General features: G+C 45.7%; 1 protein-coding gene across 1 annotated transcript in view; it reads left to right on the forward strand.

Moving 5' to 3' along the window:
* MYO18B (myosin XVIIIB) overlaps nucleotides 1-19,342 on the forward strand; it is a 219,907-nt gene that overhangs the window by 112,418 nt on the left and 88,147 nt on the right. Inside the window, 4 exon segments of the mRNA XM_021073682.1 lie at nucleotides 1,058-1,181; nucleotides 1,967-2,167; nucleotides 6,550-6,660; nucleotides 8,955-9,059. Of these exon segments, the coding sequence (XP_020929341.1) occupies nucleotides 1,058-1,181; nucleotides 1,967-2,167; nucleotides 6,550-6,660; nucleotides 8,955-9,059 (541 nt within the window).

Here is a 19,342-nt window from a genome sequence, read left to right on the forward strand (position 1 = left end):
GCTCAGAGCCTGGCCCTTGGGACCTGCTGGATCATTGTCATCATCACAATATTGCCATTCAGAGGCAGCCAATAGTACCTCTTGAATGATGTCACCAACAGCCAATCAGAAAGCTCCTAGGCCCTTCCAATAGTAGAGCTCCCTCCTGTGACCCATAGTTGGAGTCTTGAGGCTTTGAATGACCATCTAGTATTAAAGGACATTGGATAATCTTGTTACAAGGGAGACCTTCTCGCCAAGACTAAAACTCCACACCCAGTTCAGTTATTCTGGCAACACCAAGTTCCCTGGAGCAGGTAGCCTTTCTGCGTAGCCTGAGGGCAAGTGACCAAAGTCACATCCTGTTGAGGCCTGGCAGAGCCCTCTGCTGGCTTCCTCACCTGTGATAGGGATAGCCCTCTGCTGAGACAACCATGTGGATTGATGTCCAGTCCAGGAATGCCTTATGTCCCAGTGGTCACCATCATGAAGGGGCAAGTGGGCCTCAGTGGGGCTGTCAAGACTTTGAGTTTCTGCTTAGGAGACAAATGAAGACAAGAGGGAGTGGATCACTGCCCAGCATTCTATGAGCAGTAACCATGCGCTACCATGGCCTCTGAGCACATAAGCCCCACAGCATCCTGTACGTGGGAAGTGTTGAACTGGCTCACAGTCAATGAGCATGATACCAAAGGGGGCCCCGCAGAACTAAAGGTCCTTGGCATATATTGGCAAATCTGATAGATTAGCTTTTTCTCTATATCCTGATATTTTTTGTTCTTTTTCTCTATTTGTAAATAGTTTTATTCTGTTCTTATTTTTGTTGATGTATTTTCATCCCGTTTTTAATAAGGATCCAGTATTTCTACAGAATCTCTCCATAAATCCTCTGGCATTTGTGATTCCCACCCCATAGCCACAGTCTTATATACAAGCATAGAGCAGACCCCCACCATTGAATCCCCCCACCCCCCAGCCTCTCTAACAGTTTTCTGCAAGCTAACTGCCTCTCTCCAGCCTCCCCTTCCACCCCAGGTGCACCTGCCTCAGTGCCATGACCCGTGTTCTGCTTGGACAGGTTTGACGCACAGCTGGCCCAGGCCCTGGGGGAGTCGGTGTTTGAGAAGGGTCTCCGCGAGAGATTGGCCCAGGAGAACACCAGCGTCCGGTGCGAGCTGGGCAGCCTTCAGCAGCACTTGAAGGTGAGGGCTGGGGGCTCAGCTCCACCCTGGCTCTTGTTGCTGGGTCTTGGGGAACCCCCGTACGCCTGCTGCAAGGCTGGAGGAGAGGGAGCTCCATGTGGGTGCCCTGGTCTGCCAGCCCACTGGTGTCTTGGAGCCCAGCACCTTCATAAACAAGCTGTGGATGGATAATCAGCCCTCCCTAGCTCCAGGACCAGCGTGGGTCCCAAAGTGCCACCTGGTAGGGGGAGGTGGGGATGGTGAGAGCTCAGCACAGGAGGATGAGGTAGCTGTAGACCCAGCTAGGGCAGGGCTCGTACCCTGCAGGCTCCAGTGCAGAGGGGTTTCATGAAAATATGGCAGAGGCACCTCACTCGGCTACTCCTCAGCCTGCAGTGGCTCCCTAGTACCCCAGGAGAGCCTCTAAACCTTTAGCCCTGAATGCAGCTCCCTCAGGATCTAGCCCAGACTTCTTTGACCCTTGGGCTGACTTTCTAACCTGGAAGAGTCATTTCTGGCCACTTGGCCTCCCTGCTCCAACATCTCGGGCCTGGCCTTGGCAGCTGCCAGCTTTCAAATGGGGCCAATACTTCCTCCTTGTGCTTTGAAGTCAAGCCTGTGGGGCAGGGTCCTTGCTTCCCACATATTCTCCACCCCTGCCAGCCTGGGCCTGAGGGGTCCCACAGGGGGTGGTGAGGAGCTGCGAGGCCCAGGTGGAGAAAGCAAGGTTTCCAGGTTGTAGAGGGATCCTGGGGCACAGGAATAGGGTCACTGACTCCAGGTCTTTGCCCGCTTTGTCCCCTTAGCAAAAGGAGCAAGAAACCTTGCAGTTGAAGCAGGAGGTGGAGATGCTGCAGGCCCATAAGCAGGAGCTGCTGGCCTCGCCCTCTCTGGGGGAAAATGGCATCGCTGGCTTGAAGGAGAGGCTCTGGAAGCTGGAGTCCAGCGCTCTTGAGCGAGAGAAAATCCAGAACCAGCAGGAAAATACCATCAAGCAGCTGGAACAGGTAGGAAAGTCCTGTCAGAGTGATGCCCTGGCCCCTGCTGACTCTAGTAGAAGGTTGTCACTGAAGTATGACATAGGCCTCACTCAGGGGCTCCTCATTCTTCTGTGGCACCCTAGTACCCCAGAGAACCTCAAAGCTCCTCAGTCCCACATTCAGATCTTTCACGATCTAGCTCACTCCTATCACTCTGAGAGGGTCACTGTCACCTCCTCAGAGACGCTTGCCCTGATCTCCTTCTTGAAAACAGCCCCACCTCCATGCCACATTCACTTTCCACATCCTGAGCCCATCGGTTCTTCTTCATAGCATCTGCCATTATATTCGATGTGTTTTTAAAAATGTGCTCAAGGCTTCTCTCCCACATTAGGATGTGAGTTATAGGAAGGTAGGATTTTTTGGTTGAACTTGCTTATCAGGGCATCCCAAGAGCCTGGGACTCATCCCAGGCACACAGCCTCAGCCAGGTACACAGTTGGTCCTCAAGAAAGAACTATCAACCCAAGGTCTGATATTTATTGAGCACTGTCTGTGTAGCAGCCTTAAGCCCACAGCTCTCCTCACATACACTCACGGGTCTCCACAAGAACGTCATGCGCTGAGACCTGAGCATCCTCCCCACTTCACAGCTGTGGAAGCTGAGGCTCAGAGACGAGGCGAAGGTGGCAGGGGCAGGATTTGGAGCCTGCGTGATCTGATGCCACGGTGCCTAGAATACCTGTGCTCTGCACAGCTCTGTGCGTGGCCTCTGGGAAGACTGGAAAATGAAGGATAACTAAGGGTAATAAGGCAGGAATCAAATACCAACCCCCTCGATGAAGCATCGAATGAATACTTCATTTGTCTGCTTGTTTGTTTTTATGCCCAACTCATTCCACAAAGAATTCAAGGCAGATTATAAGATGTATGCATAATAAAAAGAAAAAAATAAAACTAAGCCCAACCAGAAAAACATAAATTAAAATCGGAAGGATGGGATGATTAATTAACATGCAGACGCGGAGAACATGCGATCTTACACACTTAGTCCTTCTAGCTCTAAAATTCCTGGTGTCCAGAGAGAAAAAGGAAACATGCATTATAAGCTTTTTATTATCCCCAAAGTAAAGACAAGCCAGTTCTTCAAGGGGAAGCAAGGCTTTTCTTGATGCTTAATTCTCAAGAAATTTCTCATGTGGGATTTCCTAAGGGATAATTATTGTGAAGTGTTTTGTTTGTTTGTTTGTCTTTTTAGGGTCACATCTATGCATATAGAGGTTCCCAGGCTAGGGGCTGAATCAGAGCTGTAGCCACTGGCCTACACCACAGCCACAGCAACGCAGGATCCGAGCTGCATCTGTGACCTACACCAAGCTCACAGCAGTGCCAGATCCTTAACCCACTGAGTGAGGCGAGGGATCAAACCCACATCCTCATGGATACTAGTCAGATTTGTTTCTGCTGAGCCATGACAGGAACTCCTTGAAGTGGTTTAAGTTGGGACTCCTTTTTCAAGAACATCTGACTGGGCAGCATGAATATGTAAAGCAGATGAACTCAGCTCTGGTGAAGTGGGAAGGGAGGTGGGGCATGCTGGGGGCTGGCCCTTGCTTCTCCCTCATGCCCCCTCCCTGGGGATTGAGTCTGCTGAGTATGGAGATGTGAGTGACAGGAGAGGGGGCACAGTCTGGAGCAGTGCAGAAAACAGCTGCTCTACTCAAACTCACGTATATAAAGTACATACTGTGTGATGGGCACCTGGTGGTTGCTATGGATGCACCTGTAAATAAGACAGATAAAGTCTCTGCTCTTCTGAAGTTTACAGTCATGCTGAATGTTATGGGAAAGTGTAACTTGGTTTGGGGAGCAGGTTTGGGACAGTCAGGGAAGGCTTCCTGGAGCAAGTGTTGCTTACTGAGGCTAAAAGCTGAAGGAGGAGTCTGAGTGGGCTGACCAAGAGAGTCCTAGGCAGGGGAAGAGCCCATGCAAAGGCCTGGAGGCTGGAAAGACATGTGGCATTTATGGAACTGCAAGCTGGTCGCATCTAGGTGGGGTCTATGTGACGTTAGTCAAGCCCCCATTTTCTCTAGACTCCAGTCTCCTCAGCTGTACAAGGGGGAGCAGAGCCTTTCAACCTCCAGCTTTTCCCCACCGCTACCCCAGCTCTGAATCTGGAAGGTTTATGAAGGAGGTGGGATATCTGTGCAGGTGGTTAAGGGGATGGAACAGCATCACATGAAGCTTAGGGTCAAGGCTAAAGTGAGCACTTGGAAAAATGACGTTAACTCTTGAAGATGCCACCAGGGGACCACTCAGTGCTTGGAAGCAGAAATGTGCTCTTGTGACCGCAGGGACCCCAGAGTGAATGCAGCTTCCCCATTTCCCCCTCCACTTACACAGAAAGCGGGCTGACTCAACATTTCCAGCCATCTGCAGCCTCACCCATAACCTCTTACCGTGCTAGGCTGTTGTAGACATCCAGGAGATATTTATTGATTACAACGTAGTACTTTCCCCAGGAAATTTTATGTTAACTCATAGAAGCTTGACATAAATGGTATTGCAGACGTCAGGAGTGTCCAAGAGGCTAGACGAAAAATGAAAAAAATATTATATTTATTCGCTTAAGCTCCTCATTTTGGATTATCTTCCCATAACCTCTGTCATTTGAAAGGAGGCGCGAAGGGAAGTTGGCATTTAAAGTGAGCTGCTTTCTGCCGGGAACTATAACAGGGGCTCTGATGTGCCCCGTTCTTTTTCCTCTTCATCACAGTCCTGCATGGTAGAGAATATCCTCAGGATTGTAAAAGACCAGAAGTGTTTTTTCTCAACGGAACGTCCATGTTGGGGGCAGCAGCTGTAGCCTCCCGCAGGCTCGCTGAGAGGGGCTGGGCAATGCAGTGAGTGGTCAGAGGGTTATGGTTTCTCCAGCCTAACCTTCTGCCGTGGTGTGTTCCGGAGCTGCACCGTGACCAAGAGCATCAGAGAGTACAAAGCCATGAAAGTTTGAAAGGCTAGGTTCTTGGGGTCTGTACCCCAGAGAGCCTGACCCAACAGGCCTAGAGAAAAGCTCTTGAATTGAAATTAAAAAAAAAAAAAAAAAAAAAAAGAGCCATGCCAACAGGCCTAGAGAAAAGCTCTTGAATTGAAATTAAAAAAAAAATGCATCAAGTGGAGTTCCCTTATGGTGCAGTGGGTTAAGGATCCAGTGTTGTCACTGCTGTGGCTCTGGTCACTGCTGTGACGCAGGTTTTATCCCTGGCCCGGGAACTTCCACATGTCACAGGCACAGCAAAAACAAAACAAACAAACAAACAAAAATCCCCCCAAAACAAAAACGCATCAGGCAATTCTTTTGTTTGTTTGTTTAGGGCTGCACCTGTGGCATATGGAGGTTCCCAGGCTAGGGGTCAAGTCAGAGCTTTAGCTGCCAGCCTACACCACAGCTCATGGCAACACCAGATCCTTAACCCACTGAGTGAGGCCCGGGATCAAACCTGCATCCTCATGGATACTAGTCAGATTCGTTTCTGCTGAGCCACTACGGGAATTTCCACATAAGGCAATTCTAATGTGTCACAGAACTTGAGATGTGAGAGTGTGTGGGTCAGTCTCTCAGTCATGAAAATCAGGAAAATAAAATCTTGAACTAGAGCCAGATCCCATGACTTCTACTCCAATTCTAGACCATTTTATGTGAAACTGCACAGTTTAAACACCAGGCATGGCTCTTTTCCTGCTCTGAGTGGGTTTTGGAGGTTCTCATTTAAAACTCATCTCCTTCTTGGGAACATGGTTCTTAGTTATGTCAGGCTTCCAGGAAGGGAGGAGATAGTTTTTTCTCTCTGCTTTCAAAATAATAGGGAAAAGAAAAAGTAATACTTTTGTGGCAGACATGGTGTTAAGTGCTTCACATGTCACTTCATTTAATTCTCACAAATGCACTTAAAGAAGGCTGTTTTCTACCGAGAAAGGTAACTAATCAGAGCCAAAGTGGATTGTCAAGGTAACACTTTAGCAAATTACCTTCCTCTCCAGGCTTTCCTATCTTCATAAGTGAATTTTTATTCTACTGTCCGTCCATTCATCCACCCACCCCCCAAAAATACTCCCCTGATGTCTGGTCCAGATATGATAAATCCGTTTTATCTTCAGGGTGTTAAGAAGGATTCTGAGGTTACATCTTAACTCAGGGGCAAAGACTATGATGATGAGTGGCTCATGCTGTGACCACAGGAAGGGGTGGAGGCAGCATTTGGGCTATGCATCTTTCATTTCTACTCTCCCTACGTGCTGGGGGATGCTTGAATTTCATCCATCAACACAGAGATGAGCGGGGCAGACAAGTGCTAAGGATGACACGGTCGGTGTAGGTCACCCTCACACGCTGTCCTTGCTGCCCCCAGCTCCGCCAGCGGTTTGAGCTGGAGATCGAGCGGATGAAGCAGCTGCACCAGAAGGACCGCGAGGACAAGGAGGAGGAGCTGGAGGATGTGCGCCAGTCCTGCCAGAAGCGGGTACGTAAGCAGCAAGCTCAGCTGTGCCCCGGTTCCCCACAGGTCCAGCCTGGGTGCCTTGTCCTTGGGGCAGGGGGAGTGCCAGGCCCTGGGGCCAGGCTCTGCAGCCACCTGAGACCTTAGCCTTCTAGGACTTTCAAGGGTGCTGGAGTGGAAGTACCTATCTTAACTACAATCCTGGAACTTCCAGAAGCCTCTGGAACTGTCCTGCATAATTACCCCAAGATTTCTACCAAGAGCCCGTAATGCCAAGTGACTGATGCCTTGGGTAAGGATTTACATGTTTCAAGAAGGGGACCAGTCCCTTCTGGCTACTGGCCTTGCAGATAATTTATTACATCTTATCCAAGCTCTTGGCAAACATTTCAAATGGTGCATAAGAGGGCAGTAAACCCTTGAAATCTTATTACCAAGACACCGTCAATATTACTCTTTATAAATGTTCTTTTCTCTCATTCATTGTACCCACACATGCATATTTGTAGAGATTTCGTTTTACCTAAATGGGGTTGTGCTGCTCGGAAGCCTGCTATTTTCACGCTGAAGCTCGTCTTGGGCCTCCTTCCATGGCAGTAAATTCAGACCTAATTTACATGTTTAATGGCTTAAAAGCATTCCACCTTAGACACATGTCTCATTTGCAGTCTTCATTTTAATCGGGTGTGAGCAGAGTGCCTCCTGTGTCTCGCTCTTAAAAGAAAATTATGAAATGAACTTTCTTTTGAAATGACCATCCATCAGTACTGCTTTTCTCACCCTGGGTCAGGAGATGGAAGCCCCCAGTCCCTGCCCACGTGCCCTCAGGTGAAGGTTGCACAATTTCTAGTGCATTCCAGGAGTGTCTCAGAGCATCCTGAGTGCCCTGCGCCAGGACCCTGATGAGGTGAAGATGTGACCCAGGCTGTCCCGAGACTTTTCCGTGGACAGATTTATACAGGGGGAGAGTGAGGGCAGAGAAAGGTGTTTTTCTCCAATGACAGATACTAACATTGACTGCACACCTCATGACTGCTCTGCTCTGTCTGTCTCTCACCGTGGCAGGAAATCAATTGTTGGCAACCTGGGTGGGAATGCTGATGGCTGTGGTGTGGGCAGAAGGGCCGGGGTCAGGAGACAGGTTGCTAACTGTTCTCAGCAGCAACTATCTTAGGAATCTGTGCTTCAGAACGTCTCTGGCTCAGTCTGCCCATCTGTGAAGTAGGGTCATTGACAGCACAGGTTGAAGAGGGGGGAGGAGTAGGTGAGACAGCACATGTGAGGGAAGCTGGTGGGGAAGAGGCCGTGCAGGGCACGGGTATAGTGGGCCTCCGCTCCAGCGGGGCATGCCTGTCTTTGCTGGGAGAAAGCAGAGCCAGTTATAAATTAAATGAGGTGCTCGAAGCCAAAGGTCTTAGTCGGTTTGGGCTGCTGTAACAGAATTGAAGATGGGGTGGGGATCTTTTTTTTTTTTTTTATTACTCAAATGAATTTATCACATCTGTAGTTATATAATGATCATAACAGTCCAATTTTACAGGATTTCCATCCCATAATCCAAGCACATTTCCGGGGTGGGGGATCTTAACAACAAATGTTTATTTCTCCCAGTTCTGGAGGCTGGGAAGTCGAAAATCAAGGTGCTGGCAGATTTGGTGGAGGGGGAGGGCCCTGCTCCTGGCTTGTAGATAGACAGCTGCCTTCTCGTTATGTCCTCATGCAGTGGAGAGAGAGGGAGGGGAGAGAGAGAGGCAGACAGACAGACATGGAGGAAGGGAGGGAGGGAAAGGTCCCTGGTGTCTCATCCTAAAAGGCACTAATCCTAGCTTGGGGGCTCCACCCTCATGACCTCATGGAACCCTATCTCCCAAAGCCCCCATCACCTAATAATATTGTATTTGGGGTTAATATTTCAAATGTAGGAATTTTGGAGAGACAAAGGATAAAATGTTGTGCAGAGTCTTAAAAAGTCAGAGTGTCAAGACTCGTAAACACTCAAGCCAGGTCATCATGGAGGAGGACGCAAACACCTGTTAGGAAATGGGTAGGGAACTGGGGGTGGGGACCTCACAGTGAATGGCAGAGGGCTCCTTGTCAGCAGCCAGCCCTCCCGGTAGTTGTCAGGCTCCCAAGTGTTTAGGCTTCCAAGTTCTAAGACAGAGATGCTCCCCCCCAACTACTAGGTCAGCCTTTATGGGACCAGCAAGAGGCCATGACCTCCACATCCTCCCAAGTCCTCTGGAGGGTCCCTCCCATGTGGGGTTTGTTCGGATGGAGTTCATTTACCCTGTGCCCGCGTCTGCCGTTTGTGCCCACAGCTCCACCAGCTGGAGATGCAGCTGGAGCAGGAATATGAGGAGAAGCAGTTGGTCCTCCATGAGAAGCAGGACCTAGAAGGCTTGATCGGGACCCTGTGCGATCAGGTAAGAGGGAGGCGTCAGCAGATGTGGGGGAGGGCACGTTCCCTGCCCCCCTGCTTCTCCCAGGTGCCTCTTCCCCACCAGTTCTGTCTCTATCCTCACTCACTAACTCTTCACAGGGGGCCTTGGTCGGGGGGTGGGGGGCATCACACACGGCAGGGTTCTTGGGAGAACCCTTGAAAAGAAAGAGAATGGGCTTAGCCACAAGCGACAGATGAGGTTGCCTTGCCCTCAGCCGCTGTCGGGTGGTGTAGACAGCCCTTGCTTTGATGGGGTGATTGTGATCCGCTGCTGTGCTCACAGCTGGCCTTGTGAGAATGAAAGTTTGCCTGAAGGCAGAGTCAGGCAGATGGGGCTTGAGCCCCTAGCTGTGCCCCTTCCATCGTCACAGCTCTGGTGAGCTAATTCACTGCTCTGAGCTTCTGGAGAGTGGAGGCTTATGGGGACATTGCCATTGCCATGTACCAGGGTGTTCAACTGCATGCTGCAGACATCCTGAGCAGTATTGTCCTTTGTTTTGGGGGTGGGGGCTGTTTCCTGCATTTTAGAATGTCAAGCAGCATCCCTGGCCTCTGCCTCCTAAATGTCAGACACATACCCCCCCCCCCGTTGTGATAACCAGCCGTGTCGGCAGACATTATCAAGTGCTCCTCCAGGAGAAAATCAACCACCGTCTTTGCAGAGAACCACTGCTCTAAGCAGTGCAGCTGCAGAGCTCAGAGCCAGCTCCCGATAGCAGATATCAGAGCTGGGGGGAATCTCTCCTCCATGCCCCCACTATCGCTTTCGCCAAAAGAGCTGCTGCTGCTGCTGCAGGAAACTCTTGCAGTGGCAAGAAAGGCCTGTGGTCCCTATGGTTACTTTGAAAGAGTCATAGAAGTGGTTTTTAATGTATTTGCTTAAACCTGTGTTCATTGTCTTTTAATTAGTAATGAACTTGCTGTCAGTAACTTCCCCTGAGACATTTCTTACGTTCACAAAGGAATGTGAACAAATAAGAGCTCACTCTGTATTTTTTTAATTGAGTAAATGAGTGAATTCTGGAGCAGGACCACCACAGCCCCAAGAGGGAGAGAAGATATGATCTTCCTTCTCCGGGTTTTCTCGTTTTTCAGCCAAGCAAACTGGGGCCTCCTTGGCATCAGTGCAAGAGAACACACCCCAATATTTGATTCTAGAATGAGAGTCGGAAATCACTGGGAGAAGGTTGCCCTCTGTGCAGCGTGGTCCATTTGCAAAAACAAAGGAGATAATCCAGTAAAGAAAGGTTTTCATAAATACTGCTAAAATCTAAAATTTTGTGTGCAAAGGGAAGGTAACTTGAAGTGAATGAAATGCTAATTTTGCGTTAGTCACCAAGCTGGAGCCTTTAAATATCTTATCACGTTGGATACTCCTAAATGTTTTAGCAAGACATTTGCCAAACACATGGGAAAGAAGAACAGATAGTGTAATTGCCTGTGCACCAAGACCACAGGGTTCACATAAATTAACATTTTGCCGCATCTGATTCAGACATTTTCCAGGAAGCAAAACATTTCAAAAACAGTTGGTGGCCCCTTGGCTTCTGTTCCTAACTCCCACTCCCTATCCTTGTATCTTGGCTTCCCTTCCCTCCCCGAAAGGCCAGTTTTCTCGAGGTTGGAGGCGGTAATTCCCTTGCATGTACATTTGAACTTATAACCACATACAGTACATATAAATCTGCCCTTTACTTTGTCCCCCTCCGTAGTCTGTTTTTGAAATTCCTCTGTGATAATAATACATGTAGCTAGAGTCCATTCTTTTTAACTGCTACACGGTATTCTTTTTTTTTTTTTCCTTTGTCTTTTTGCCTTTTCTAGGGCCGCACCCGCGGCATGTGGAGGTTCCCAGGCTAGGGGTCTAATCAGAGCTGTAGCCACGGCCTACACCAGAGCCACAGCAATGCGGATCCAAGCCACATCTGCAACCTCCACTACAGCTCACAGCAACGCTAGATCCTTAACCCACTGAGCAAGACCAGGGATCGAACTCGCAACCTCATGGTTCCTAGTCAGATTCGTTAACCACTGAGCCACGACGGGACCTCTCAGTATTCATTTTTTTTAAAACCAATTTTTCTCTTAGTGTATATGTAGTTGTTTGCATTCTGAGACTCAGAGCTGCAGTGCCTGTTTACACAGGTCTCCTTGTGCACACGGGAAGGAGCTTCTAGGAGAGGAATTGCTGGCTCTTAGGAATGTACCATTTTGGAATGATGAGATGCCATCCAGATTGGTCCTCAAAGTAATTGTGGTGGTTTACATTGTCACCAGCATTTTTTCCTTTGCTCCCGCACAGCTCCCCCCCACCACGTGGCTCTGTCAGACGTGAAAATCTTTACCAGTCCCTGAGAGTTCAGTTGTACTGCTTGTCCCTCATCACTAGTGAAGTTGTGCCTTTTTTTTTTTTTTTTTTTTGTCTTTTTACTATTTCTTTGGGCCGCTCCCACAGTATATGGGCATATGGAGGTTCCCAGGCTAGGGGTCGAATCAGAGCTGTAGCCCCCGGCCTACACCAGAGCCACAGCAATGCGGGATCTGAGCCACGTCTGCGACCTACACCATAGCTCACAGCAACGCCGGATTGTAAACCCACTGAGCAAGGGCAGGGATTGAACCTGCAACCTCATGGTTCCCAGTTGGATTCATTAACCACTGCACCACGATGGGAACTCCTGAAGTTGTGCCTTTTTTATGTTTATTACGGTTTTCTCTTATGTGAGTTGCCTGTTTACAGTGTTTTGTCTTCACCATTTTTTGTATTTATCATTTATGATCCATATCCAAGGTGCTCATCCACTTTGGTTGTATATTTTGCAAATATCTACTACTCTATGGATAATCATTTCACTTTGTTTATAGCATTTTTTACATAAAAGTTATTTTTTCAATAGTCATATTAATCAGATATAGTTGGTGCTTTTAATATGTTTTCCCTTAACAGAGTTCATAAAGATATTTCACTGTATTTCTCAAATTTCTAAAGTTCTGGACGTTTTTAGGGTTTAATCCAACTAGATGTTATCTTGGTATGAGTGAGGTAGAAATCTATTTTGTTCCCTGATGTTGATTACCTTTGATTCATTTCATGAATAATTTTTCCACAGTTTGCATAGATGTATGGCTGTGTTTATGGGCTACTCATTCTGTTTAACTGGTTTATTTGTCAATTCCTGCACCATGTGGCCTTAAAGGCTGGGTTTTGATAACTTGATAACAGCTTATCTTTCTCATCTCTAAAATTGTCTTATCTTTTTGTGATCCTTTAATCTTTCTATTGAAATTCCATAACAAAGCCTGAAGGGATTTTCAATGCATTGGTTTGCAAGTTAGTTGGGAACAAGTGACATTTTTTAAAATAAGAAACTATTGCATTCATGACATGCTTTATCTTTCATAAATATATTTTATTATAAATTAATATTTCATGGAGTTCCTGTCATGGCTCAGTGGTTAGAGAATCTAAGAACCATGAGGTTGAGGGTTCAATCCCTGGCCTTGCTCAGTGGGTTAGGGATCCGGCGTTGCCGTGAGCTGTGGTGTAGGTTGCAGACGCGGCTCGGATCCCGCGTTGCTGTGGCTGTGGTGTAGGCTTGGCAGCTACAGCTCTGATTAGACCCCTAGCCTGGGAACCTCCATATGCCGTGGGTGTGGCCCTAGAAAAGCCAAAAAGACCAAAAAAAAATTATTTCACAATAACAAAATATTTATTACAATTATATTTTCATAAATATTCATAAATATTTTCATAGACATATAAAATATTCTTAATGTATTTCATATGTATTTTCTTTCATAAATATTTTTATTTTATAGTAATAAATACTATTTATTTATCTGTTTTTTCATATAAATCTTAAGCCTTTCCATTAGATTTCTAGGAATCTTGTAGTTTCTGTGGTTACTATGAGTAGAATATTTTTCTGTATTCTATACTTCAGTTAGTTATAGTGGTACATGGGAATATTGCTGATTGTTATATGTTGCTTGTGTATCCAGCAAACTTACTGAACTTATTATTTTCATATTTCACCTGTAAATTCCTTTGGATTTTCTGCATAGTCACTTCTACCATTTGAAAATAAGAGTAGTTTTGCCTCTTCCTTTCCAACTTTATTTATTTATTTATTTATTTTGTCTTTTTGCTATTTCTTGGGCCGCTCCCATGGCATATGGAGATTCTCAGGCTAGGGGTCGAATCGGAGCTGTAGCCACCGGCCTACGCCAGAGCCACAGCAACGTGGGATCCGAGCCGCGTCTGCGACCCATACCACAGCCACAACGGATCGTTAACCCACTGAGCAAGGGCAGGGATCGAACCCGCAACCTCATGGTTCTTAGTCAGATTCGTTAACCACTGTGCCACGATGGAACTCATGAAAATGAGTTTTTAAAGTACATTTAAGATAATACATTTACCTTGAATTGCTGGTTTCCTTAGCATGTATTATCCTTACATATTAAGTTCATCATTGTTCTTTGTGTTTTTCTTCTTTAACCTGTAAGTTATTTAGAAATTGAGTTTTGGAGTTCCCATTGTGGCTCAGCGGTTAACAAATCTGACTAACATGGACGAATCTGACATGAAGACGCAGGTTTGTCCCTGGCCTTGCTCAGTGGGTTAAGGATCCGGTGTTGCCATGAGTTGTGGTATAGGTTGCAGACTAGCTTGGATCCTGCATTGCTGTGGCTGTTGCACAGGCCAACAGCTATAGCTCCAATTCAACCCCTAGCCTGGGAACCTGCATATGCTGCAGGTGCAGCCCTAAAAAGCAAAACAAACAAACAAACAACAAAAAAAAACCTGAGTTTTTTTTTTTTTTTTGTCTTTTTGCCATTTCTTGGTCCGCTTCCGTGGCATATGGAGGTTCCCAGGCTAGGGGTCTAATCGGAGCCATAGCTGCCAGCCTAAGCCAGAGCCACAGCAACGTGGGATCCGAGCCGTGTCTGCGACCTACACCACAGCTTACAGCAACGCCGGATCCTTAACCCACTGAGCAAGGGCAGGGATCGAACCGCAACCTCATGGTTCCTAGTCGGATTCGTTAACCACTGAGCCACGACGGGAACTCCAAAACTGAGTTTTAAGTTTACTAATATTGGGGATTTTTTGGAGTGAGTTTTTACTTTTCATTTTTAATTTAATGACATCTTAGATAACATAGTAAGTAGAATGCCTAAAATTTTTTTCTTTGAAATTGTTGAGATTTCTTAGTTGCTTCAGTTCATGGTCAAATTTAATAAATTTTTGACTGGAGAAGCATCACTTTCGCTATTTTTAAGTATAGGATTCCCTACATGGCAAATGGATCAAACTTGTTAATTTTGTGATTTAAATATTGTATTCAAATATAAAAGCATAAACTATAAAGGAAAAATTAAAAATATGACTATTTAAAAATCACTACCTGCTAACTTTGGTTCTGTCTTGATGTGTTTCTGAGAAAGTCCTATATTCCCACTATAATTATGGTTTGGCCAAGTTTTGCTTATAATTGTGTTACAGTTTTCTCTGTATATATTTTGAGGTTATATTTTTAGGTGCATATACATTTATTATTTTATTTCCTTGGCACATTGTACATCATTCCTTTAATTATTGAATGTTATCCTTTTCTCCATGAATTATTTTTGCCATATTTTATTTTGCTCGATTTCTGTTAGTTTGCCTGAAAGACTGCTTTTTTTCACTTCTTTTTTACCTTTTCGTGTGTGTGTGTGTGTGTGTCCTTGTCCCTTAAACAGCTGGATACATTTTATTTTTTTATTTTTTCATCTTTTTAGGGCCACACTGTGGCACATGGAGGTTCCCAGGCTAGGGGTCCAATTGGAGCTGTGGCCACCGGCCTATGCCACAGCAACGCCAGATCTGAGCTGTATCTGAGACCTGCACCACAGCTCACGCAGCGCTGGAACCTTAACCCACTGAGTGAGGCCAGAGATCGAACCCATATCGTCATGGATGCTAGTCTGGTTCGTTAACTGCTGATCCATGACGGAAACTCCCCTGGGTACGTTTTAATGCAATGTTTTGGTCTCTACCTTTTCATTGGAGAACTTAATTCATTTACCTTTATAAAATTACTGATGTGTTTGAAATTACTTCTTTTTCATGTGTTTAATTTTGGTGGTTTATTGCCCCTTCTCTATTCATTGAAGTATTGTTGATTTACAATGCTGTGTTATTTCTGCTGTATAGCAGAGTTATTCAGTTATACATATAGATGCACTTTTTAAAAAATATTCTTTCCCATCATGGCTTATTATTGGACATTGAATATAATTCTCTGTGCTCTGCAATTGAATCTTGTTGACTATCCCCTCCATGTATTTATGGCTTACATCTGCTAACCTCAGCCTCCCACTATCCATCCCTCCCAACCCCCTCCCCCTTGGCACTACAAGTCTGTACTCTATGTCTGTGAGTCTGTTTCTTTTCATAGATACGTTTGTTTGTGTCATATTTTAGAGTCCACATATAAGTGATATCATATGTTATTTGTCTTTCTCTCTCTGACTTACTTCACTTAGTATGAGAATCTCTAGTTGCATTCATGTTGCTGCAAATATTTCCCCTTTTCTTTGCTTCTTCCTTTATCCCTTTCCTGCTTTGGGATAGATGGATAATGTTTTCTTTCTCTGATCCCTTTTTGTTATATTACTGGGTGTAAAGCTATAAACCATATTTTATTCTTTTGGTATTTACCCATAAATTTTTAACTAAGTACATAAGCACAATTAATTGTTTATAACATACTTTAACATTTACAGCAAGTCTGTGGGATAGGTCCTCTTAGTTCCTTCATATAAATGAAAGAAGCAAGGCTCAAAAGGTAAAGACGTTGTCAAAGATCATGTAGCTTGTTACTGGCCTAGGTGGATTTGAAGTGAGATCTGTATGTTATTTAAAAACCTGTATTTTTTTTTTTAAATCTACTACCATGGGGCTTAAAAGTGATTAAGTTCCATTAACTAGAATTATCCTTTTGTGGACCATCTTTTTTCGTAATGTTATCAAGCAATCCAAATCTGACATTCATGTTTGCAGTACAACATCAGCAACATGCATTCTCTCTCCAAGCCTTGATTTCCCCATCTGTAAAGTGGCTCAGTTTTCCCTAATAATATTTTTTAGATCATATGTTAAAAGTGCTTGGAGAGTTATTTGATGACAGACCTTGACAACTGCCCCTAACAGTTTACCTTTATGATAAATGGTGAAACGGTCGAGGTTTGAATAGAGTTTCCCACAACAACACTAAACATCATTTAGATTTATTGGTTAATTATTCACCAGCTTTATCTAAATTTGAATCTTTGTGTTACAAAATGTAAACGTGCAGAATGACATTTATTTCCCATTAACCTAATGAGTTTTTGGGTTTTTCCCCTCCCTCCTCTCCTGTAGCAATTTATTATGAAGGAGAGGATGACTTGGTCTGAGGTTTTGTTGTGAATTTTGTTTGCAGTGATCCCTCTGGAAAGGAGATGGTGCCAGCGTTTTTCCGTAATCTTTCTGGCACTGAGGATGGTGCCGTCCTGAAGGTCCCTGATGCTGACCTGCCCCATAGGAGGAATTAAAGGCACTTTAGGGAGTTCCCATTGTGGCTCAGCAGAAATGAATCTGACTAGCATCCATGAGGATGCAGGTTTGATCCCTGGCCTCGCTCAGTAGGTTAAGGATCCAGTGTTGCTGTGGCTGTGGTGTAGGCTGGCAGCTGTAGCTCTGATTGGACCCCTAGCCTGGTAACCTCCATATGCCAAGAGTACGACCCTAAAATTAAATAAAATAAAAAATAAAAATAAAAAAATAAAGGCACTTCAGGATGTGTGCAGAGCAAGAGCAGATGCAATAATGAGAAAGGTCATGGCAAAGAACCTGGGCTCTAGAGTTAATAAGCCAGGCTGATTGCACCAGACACTGTGCTGCAGTGGTTAGAGGCTTGAATTCTCACCCTGAGCCACCTGGGTTCTAATCCCTGGACAACAGTTTCGGAGCTGTGTGATCCTGGGCCGATTGCTTACCCTCTCATGTCAGTTGTATCAGTTATGCCTCCGTTTTTCTGTGACAATACACCCTTAAGAGCCCTGCACAGGAGTTTCAGCTGTGGCACAGTGGGTTATGGATCTGGCATTGTCAGCTGCTGTGGCACGGGTTCGCTCCTTGGCCTGGGAACTTCCACATGCCACAGGCATGGTGAAAAGAAAAAAATAGCCCCACACACTTCACAGGACATGAGCTGGCCCCAGGGAATATCTCTCATCTGTGGCCTGCCCTCATGCCCATCACCCAGAACCACATATACATGCAAGGTGGTTTCTCAGCAGTGCCCTTCCTGTACCTCACCCAGCTAGCGCCTCCATATCTAAGCCTCTTCCTGATGCCATCTCAGCCTGAGCTGGGATGCTCCTCTGTGCCTCCATAACACATTTTTTTTTTTTAAAGAGCGAAACATACCTCTGTCACTGTACAGTTTACTAAATTATCACTTTGCGCACAAGAAAGCTGGGTTCATGTCCTAACTCTGCCACTTCTGACTAGCTGTGTGATCTTGGGCAAACCACTTCACTTCTACAAGCCTCAGTTTCATCTTCTTTAAAATGGGAATTGTAATACTGCACACCTCATAGATTTGCAACAAGGATGGCACATGTTCATACCTGTGAAGTGTGTAGAACGGTGTCTAACTTGTAGCACACCATCTCTAAGTGTAAGCTGTACTACTTTCATAAAGGTGATAATAATAATAATGTCTATTTTAAAGAGACTGTCATAGAAATTAAATGCAGTAATATGTGACAAAGGGCCTGGCATGATGCCCAGTCCTGAGATATATACATCTATCTCAGCATTTTAAACTTAACAAAGCAATACTTCTGAGAACTAAGAGACTATATTCTAAGAACCAACTCATTTTTCAAAGACTTCAAAACTGATGGTAGCATAATAGTAATACAAAGTCTAGAGAAATACATTTTAGGTTATCAGACAATACTCATAATCTTTTATGTTTGTAAAGCACTTGACAGCATACAAATCTATTATCACATCTGATCTTTGTCTTATCTCAATGAGGAGGAGAGGGATTTTTTTTCTCCTTCTTTGTAGACGAGGAAGTTCAGGTTCATAGGTGTGGCCTGACCTAGCCTCAGCCCCACCCCCAGCAAGTGGTAAGTCAGGTTTTCAAGCCTGGGCCACCTCATTCTAAATCCCATGTTCTTTTTAGTATATCTTGGGACAACCCAGGAAGGAAGGGGTTGCACTAAGTGTAGAGGTACAGATATCCAGGTGTGTAGAAACTGGATCCCCTCCGTTTTCTTTGAAACTCCCCGTCTGACCAGTGGTGCCATGTTTTTTCCCTTGGTCTCCTGAAGAGAAGGGGGCTTAGGTTCCTGGTGGCCTAGCAGTTAAGGATCTGGCATTGTCACTGCTGTGGTGTGGGTTCGATCCCTGGTGTGGGAACTTTGATATGTCGTAGCTGCAGCCAGAAAATAAAAGTAAAAATGAAGAGAGAAGGGGCTGTTATGTTAGTTTCTCTCCAGGACACCAACTCCGGTGCTTTTGAAGTCAGCGCTCTGTTTTTGTCAGGGTTTCCTCTGGCCCCGCATGCTTGTGCACCCCCCATTGGGTTGTCCCAGCCTGTGCGGGCAGCCACTGGGAGTTGTCAGGGAATCTAGTTCACCTTCCCAGTGCCAAGCCCAGGCTGTGGCTCCTTCAGGAGCCACTTGACAGGTGTCTCCTTGGAGTATGGGGGAGAGAGTGTCCCCACCTCTGGGCAAAGTCCCTCTGCAGAAATGACCTCACTTGCCCGTCTTTAAACTGGCAAAAGAGACTGACTCAAGGGACAGAAAAGCTTAGGGCTGATTCAGACCTTCAAAAGCAGCACAGCTATTTTTAACCCTCTTTACGGAGGTGTAACATACATGCAGGGAAGCACACCTCACCTCCTCTATCTGCTCACTGAATTTTCATCCACTCATAAAACCAGCCCCAGATCACCCCCAAGGTCGTCCTCCTGTGTTACCCAGACACTGCCCCCCAACCAAGGGCGGTTGCTGTCCTGACTTCTACCAGCAGAGGGCCTCACCTGACATGCAGGCTCTTGCAAGGTGAAGAGAGCCCATACTGATGGCTCTGGTGCCAGTTATGAGACAGAATGACTTTGGTCCTTAAAGGCTGTCGTAATAGTAATGATAGGAGCTCAGATCTGTTGTACCTTTACTGTAAGTTATGCTTTAGGCTAAGCGCCTCTTTGATTTTCA

The sequence above is a fragment of the Sus scrofa genome, chromosome 14, assembly GCF_000003025.6.
Source record: "Sus scrofa isolate TJ Tabasco breed Duroc chromosome 14, Sscrofa11.1, whole genome shotgun sequence".
NCBI lineage: Eukaryota > Metazoa > Chordata > Mammalia > Artiodactyla > Suidae > Sus > Sus scrofa.